Source organism: Sceloporus undulatus, chromosome 1 (assembly GCF_019175285.1).
Source record: "Sceloporus undulatus isolate JIND9_A2432 ecotype Alabama chromosome 1, SceUnd_v1.1, whole genome shotgun sequence".
NCBI classification, from domain to species: domain Eukaryota; kingdom Metazoa; phylum Chordata; class Lepidosauria; order Squamata; family Phrynosomatidae; genus Sceloporus; species Sceloporus undulatus.
The window spans coordinates 504,539-511,379 of record NC_056522.1 but is presented as its reverse complement, the minus strand read 5'-3'; the positions used below and the strand labels follow the sequence as shown (position 1 = coordinate 511,379).

General features: G+C 46.8%; 1 protein-coding gene across 3 annotated transcripts in view; it reads left to right on the top strand.

Annotated features, from left to right (window-relative positions):
• Positions 1–2,450, top strand: part of PBK (PDZ binding kinase) — a 14,712-nt gene extending 12,262 nt beyond the window's left edge. For all 3 annotated transcript variants that reach the window (XM_042449217.1, XM_042449199.1, XM_042449208.1), the window contains exon 8: positions 1,432–2,450. In XM_042449217.1, coding sequence (XP_042305151.1) covers positions 1,432–1,637 — 206 coding nt within the window. In that variant the 3' untranslated portion in view covers positions 1,638–2,450. The remainder of the gene's footprint in view (positions 1–1,431) is intronic.
• The last annotated feature ends 4,391 nt before the right edge of the window (positions 2,451–6,841 follow it).

Genomic DNA, 6,841 nt, shown 5'->3' with positions numbered 1-6,841 from the left:
ATGATGATGATGATGATGATGCTCTCTCTCTCTCAGTCCATACATATATATGAAAGATGGACAAAAAAATACAAGCTGTAGTCTTATCTCTGCTTGCTTTGGCATGGAACCAAGAGCAGAACCTTCAGTTTCATGGCTAACAAAGACAACACTGAATTAGGTCACAAGGTAGTCCATCTACTATTCAACATCTTTATCAATGACCTGGATGACAGAATTGGGAGCATACTTATCAAATTTGCAGATGACACCAAATTAGGGGGAATAACTAATACCCCAGAGGACAGGATCAAGATTCAAAATGACCTGAATAGACTAGAAAGCTGGGCCAAAGCTAACAGAATGAAATTCAACAGGGAGAAATGTAAGGTATTGCACTTAGGGCAGAAAAATGAAATGCACAGATAGAGGATTATGGGGGACACCTGGCTGAATGAGAGACATCTACGTGTGAAAGGGATCTAGGAGTCCAAGTAGACCACAAGTTGAACATGAGTCAACAGTGCGATGCGGCAGCTAACAAGGCCAGTGCGATTTTAGGCTGCATCAATAGAAGTATAGTGTCTAGATCAAGAGAAGTAATAGTGCCACTGTATTCTGCTTTGGTCAAGCCCCACCTGGAATAATCCTGTGTCCAGTTCTGGGCACCACAATTCAAAAAGGATGCTGAGAAAGTGGAGCATGTCCAAAGGAGAGAGACCAAAACGGTGAAGGGTCTGGAAACCATAAAGCCCTATGAAAAACAACTTAGGGAGCTGGGGATGTTTAGCCTGGAGAAGAGAAGATTAAGAGGTGATATGATAGTCCTGTTTAAATACTTGAAGGGATGTCATACTGAGGAGGGAACAAGCTTGTTTTCTGCTGCTCCAGAGAATAGGAAACAATGGAGCAATGGATGTAAGCTCCAGCAAAAGAGATTCCAGCTCAACATTAGGAGGAACTTCCTGAGAGTAAGGGCTGTTTGACAGTGGAACAAACTCCTTCCCTGGAGATTATGGCAGAGTCTCCATGTTTGGAGGCCTTTAAGCAGAGGCTGGATGGCCATCTGTCATTGGGGATGCTTTGATATGGATTTCCTGCATGGCAGAAGGGGGTTGGACTGGATCAGGGCCCTTGAGGCCTCTTCCAATTCTATGATTCTATGATTCACCACGGATCTATTGCAGTAAATGTTCTGCTCAGTTGAAACTGAAAGAGACATTATTCATAGTGAAACCACACCCTTCCGAGTTCTTCCAAAATGGAAAAGGGGCCTGGAGAATATCCTCCCTCCCCCAGCACCCAAATCTCTTCTCTTTTCCTGATTCCCAACTTCTTTGGGGATGCAGCGTGGAACTTAAATGGCCCCCAAAGCGCACACGCTGAGCAACCTATTTGCAGGTGCCTCCTCAATTTCTCTCTCACACACATATCCTGTGATGTCTTTTCTAGATGCGTCTTTTGACGAAGATGACTTTGACGAGGATGCCTATTACGCGGCGCTTGGATCCCGGCCCCCCCTCAACATGGAGGCACTGGGCCCCTCCTACCAGAAGGCCATTGAGCTCTTTGTGCTCTGTACCATGGAAGACGCCAGGAAGCGCCCGCCGGCCGCCCACATTGTGGCCGTCTTGGAGTCAGACGGAGCCGTGCAATAGCACCCCCGCCACGCTTGCCTTGCGCCACAAGGACAGCAGCCCTCTTTTCTCCCAGAGGAATTGCTGTGTGGGAAGCCAGAGCTTCAGGTGTCCATAGTTTTTATAATGAGGGCTTGTTGCCCTGTGTGCCTTTCTGTTTTAAGCTGTTGGGAGCACCCAGACTCAATGTTTCAGAGTCACGAGTGAGGGATCCAGGTAGGGGCTTTTCCATACTGAGTTGTTGTGGACTGATTTTCAGGGGCCTTTTGAGACTAGTGTTGTAAATGTGTGTCTCTTTTCTCCCCCTCTAAACCCAAATATAGTGTGTGTGTGTTTCTCCCTCATTTTTGAATCGCAGACTTTTATGGTAAAAATAGAATTATACTGCTGTTCATTTGGAGACAGAAACAAACATCCATCTGTTCTTGGCCAGTTCAGAAGAAGGTGGCTGCCCTTGTTCCCACGATGGCCAGAGCAGTCTTTCTGTATTTGCCGGGTGGCCGAGGCCTCTCTGTCCACCAGAGTGACCATGTGGGCAGCCAGGGGAGGCCACTGGACTGTCCTGCTGCAATGGACCTCTTTGTCAACCGCCAGCCTTGGACTTGCTCTCGCTGCTTCTTCTGCTCTCAAAGGAGAAAACGTTTGGCTCATGTGCAATTGTTTCTCTTTGTTTGTCTCAGAAGCAATCTGGCTGGTCAACCATCCCTTCCCCCAAAGAGGTTTGAGACATCAGCTATAACAAAAATGAAATCAATTTAAATAAAATAGTAGCGTTATACCATGTGTATGTAGATATGTACAATGGTTTTAACAAATAAACAACTGACAACAGTACTCCTGTTACTAAGGTCTTGCTACACAACCAAACAAGGGACGCTTACCCCACTCATCTGCTTCTTTGCTGAGAAACAGAGTTCCTTGCTTTCCACTTGTCAATCCATATCTAGCTAGAACTGTATATGGTTTTGCCATTTTGGTCATCTAAGCTCCCAAGGTTGAGTCCCTATATTGGGAGAAAAGCAGGATATAAGAAAAATAGAACAAGAGCCCAGTCTGCAGATGAATGTCAGCATTCCCTGCAAGATTCTGATATGCTTTTTTAGACTTTGAAGAAATTATATGGGAGGAGAAGAATAATTCAGAATCCCAGAGACTCCATGCAGCTGAAGAAATGGATTGAGATCCACCAATGCTTCTGCTAAAAGGAATAATAGAATCAGAGTTGGAAGAGATCTCAATGGTTATCTAGTCCTACCCCATTCTTCCATGCAGGAAGTCAGTCCAAGCACTCCTTGGGACAGATGGCTCTCCAGCCTCTATTTAAAAACCTCCAGAGAAGGAGACTCAAAGGCAGCATCTTCCACTGTCAGGAAGTTCTTCCAAATGTTGAGCTGGAATCTCTTTTCCTGTAGCTTGCATCCATTGCTCTGTGTCCTAGTCTCTGGAGCAGCAGAAAACAAGCTTGCTCCCTCCTCAATGTGACACTCCTTCCAGTACTTAAACAGGGCTATCATAACTGTCTCTTCTCCAGGCTAAACATCCCCAGTTCCCTAAGTCTCTCCTCATAGGGCTTAGGGAGCTGAGTATGTTTCCAGGCCCTTCACCATTTTGATCACCTTCCTCTGGACATGCTCCAGCTTGTCAACATCCTTTTTGAACAATGGTGCCCAGAATTGGACATGATAGCCATGTTTAAATATTTGAAAGGGTGTCATACTGAAGCTAGAGCAAGCTTGTTTTCTGCTCCTGAATAGACCAAGACATGAAGCAATGGAGTCCAACTCCAGACAAAGATATTCCACCTAAACATTACAAAGACTTTCCCGAGAGCAAGAGCTGTTCAACGGTGAAAGACACTGCTGCCTCAGAGAGTGCTGGAGTCCCCTTCTTTAAAGCCTGTTTTAAGCAGAGATTGTCTCAGGGAAGGCATGGATTGCATCTTCATGCATGCCAGAATGGGTTGGACTGGATGGCCTTTCTTCCAAGATTGTATTACTCATTCTCTCACCATAAGCATGGCATAGTCTAGAGTCTAGACACACTGCTTCTTGCAGACATAACTGTCTCAGAGATGGTTGTTTTTAAGCATCCTTTGCAAGCTGCCTTCGGTCCAGTTTGGAAGAAAGATGGCCCATAAGTAAAATATATGTAATTAGGCCTATAAGATGAAATTTGTTTATTGTCTTTTGAAAGGAATATTTCTTGTACTTGTAAGACAACTGGTACTTGTAATGTGTTGCCATGGGGAAGGCCATCAACTTGCACTGTCTTGATGCACCGTGATTCATAGTTCACCTGCTGAGGCTTTCTCACGCAGGCACTGACATGTTGCACTTGGTGGCATTTCCAGCACATTGTGGCACACCTAAGGCATCTCACATCTTACCAAATACAGTTTCAAACAGTTCACCTTTGTAGCATATTTACACCCCTTTGCTCCAGTTCAGCATCACTATCCAGTTTTACCACTTTGTACAATTTGCAGCCTAGCAGGGTTTGAAGCTGAAGGCATCCCCCTGCAAGCAACATAATGAGTTTGTTTAGAAAACAAGTCCACTACCACCCAAATGGTGTCTCTGCCTTTACTTGGTGGCAAATCAGTTATAAAGTCCATAGCAATGTGTTTCCAGGGTGAGTCCGGCGTGGGCAAAGGGTGCAGTAAACCCCTGGGTTTTCCCACAACAGGCTTGGCCCTAGCGCAAACAGGTCCGCGCGCACACCTTCCCACCAATAAGTATTGCGCAGTTTGTGCCAAGTCTTCAGATAACCCCAATGTCCAGCAGCTTTAGAATTATGGCAGAGCTTTAAAATGTCCTCTCTCATGGAAGCAGGGACATAGACTCTAGAATTCTTTACCCACAGTCCCTGTGCATTACGAGACAGCAAGTCCTTGTGGCTCAGTAGCCAGTCATCTGCCTCTGCCACCTGCTGGATCCGTAGCAGAATGTCATCCAGCAGGGTTTCAGACTTAGCCTGTGCAGGGGGTGGGGATGAAGCCTTGGCCTTGCTGCGAGTAATTACTGCTAGGCCCAACTGTTCAGGGGAAAAGATAGTTTCTAGTGGAATGGCCTCTTTCCCCTCATGTTGTGGCAACCTGGAAAGTGCATCAGCCAAAATGTTTTGGCGCCCAGGGAAGAATTTCAGCTTAAACTTGTACTTATAAAAGTCCTTGGCCCACCTCCTCTGTTTGGGGGTCAGCTTGCGAGGAGTTTGCAAAGCCTCCAGGTTCCTGTGGTCCGTCCACACCTCAAAAGGTTGTGGAGCCCCCTCTAAGAACTGCCGCCAACTTTCCAAGGCGTGCTTTATGGCATAGGCCTCTTTCTCCCAGCAAGGCCAAGATAACTCAGCCTTTTGGAACCTTCTAGACAGGTAAGCACATGGCCTTAGTTTATCATTTGAGTCCCTTTGCAAAAATACTGCGCCCATAGCAAAGTCACTAGCATCCACTTGTACAACAAAGAGCCTATCTGGGTCAGGGTGAAGCAAAATGGGTTCATTACTGAACAGCAACTTTAACTGGTCGAAAGCCCATTGGCACTCTTCTGACCACCGGATTGGAGCAGAAGGCTTGGGTCCTTTGCTCCCTTTTTGCGCCTCCCCCCCTTTCTTCTCCACAGATTTGGTTTTTAGTAGATCAGTTATAGGCAAAGCAATTTTGGCAAAATCAGGAATGAATTGTCTGTAAAAGTTGGCAAAGCCCAAGAACCTCTGAACATCTTTACGGTTCCTAGGGGGCGCCCAGTCTAGCACAGTTTGCACCTTAGCAGGATCCATTTCTATGCCCTGGTTGGAAACTCTATATCCCAAAAAGTCCAATCTTTCTGTGTGGAAATGGCATTTGGACAGTTTTACATACAGCTGATTATCCAGCAGTCTCTTGAGAACCTCTCGGACCAACTTAATGTGGCTATCCAAATCTTTGGAGTAAATAAGCACATCATCCAGGTACACCAGGACCCCTTCAAATAATAGGTCATGTAGTACCTCGTTAACATGCCTCATGAAAATCCCTGGCGCCCCCGCCAGGCCAAAAGGAAGAACTAGATACAGTGGTACCCCGGGATACGAATGCGCCGCCTTACGAAATTTCCGGGTTACGAAAAAAATCCATTGAAAAAAACTGTTCCGGGTTACGAAGGTTATTTCGGGTTACGAAAAAAATTTTGGTGCTTTTCGGAGCTTTTTCGCACCAAATCGCGGCTTTCGCTATTAGCGCCTATGGGTTTTTCGGCTTGCGAAGATTTTCGGGTTACGAAAGAGGCGGCGGAACGAATTAAATTCGTAACCCGGGGTACCACTGTACTCAAATGCCCCCAAGGGGCAGTTAAATGCAGTCTTGTATTCGTCCCCCTCCTTGATGCGAACTCGGTAGTAAGCATCCCTCAAGTCCAACTTGGTAAAAATCTTGCCTGTGACCAATCGTCCCAACATATCTTTCATTAAAGGCAGGGGGTATTTATTAGTACTACAAATCCCATTCAGATTGCGATAGTCCGTGACCAGCCGCAAGGAGCCATCCTTCTTTTCCCTGAAGAAGACAGGAGCAGCAAAAGTCGAAGTCGATGGTCTAATAAATCCCCGGGCCAAGTTTTTCTCGATAAACTCTTTTAGGGTGGTAAGTTCCCTTGGGGTCATTGAGTATAACTTAGGCTTAGGCAGTGGCGCCCCCCGGCTCTATTTCAATGGCACAGTCCGTCTCTCTATGCGGAGGCAACACATCACACTCCTTAGCTTCAAAAACCCTCTGCAAATCTTGATAGCAGTGAGGGAAGGAAACCTCTCCCTCCCCAACACAGTTTAATGTCCCATGGCATTGCATAGTCTCTAAATGGGCCGCCGCCTCCCTCGGAGTCAACCCCGGGCGTGGCACCGGCGGGAGGAGAGGAGGAAGCACCACGGCCTGGTCAAGGCAATGTTCTCTGCAGACTGGATCATCAAAAATCAACTGTCTGTCCCTCCATCTTAAAGAGGGGCTGTGGTGATGCAACCAGTCGATACCTAGCATCAAATGGTAGTTGTAGGTGGGCCCCACCACCAGCTGGAGTTGTTCCCAATGGTCTGCCACCCCAAGCCACACAGGGGCGGTTTTTTTCTCCGCTGCTTGCCCACCCATCAAAGACCCATCCATCTGTGTGAAGGGTATGGGCTCCTGCAAGGGATGAGTTGCAATGTCCAAACTGCTGACCACAGCAGGGTTTATTAAGCATCTGGTGCACCCACAGTCA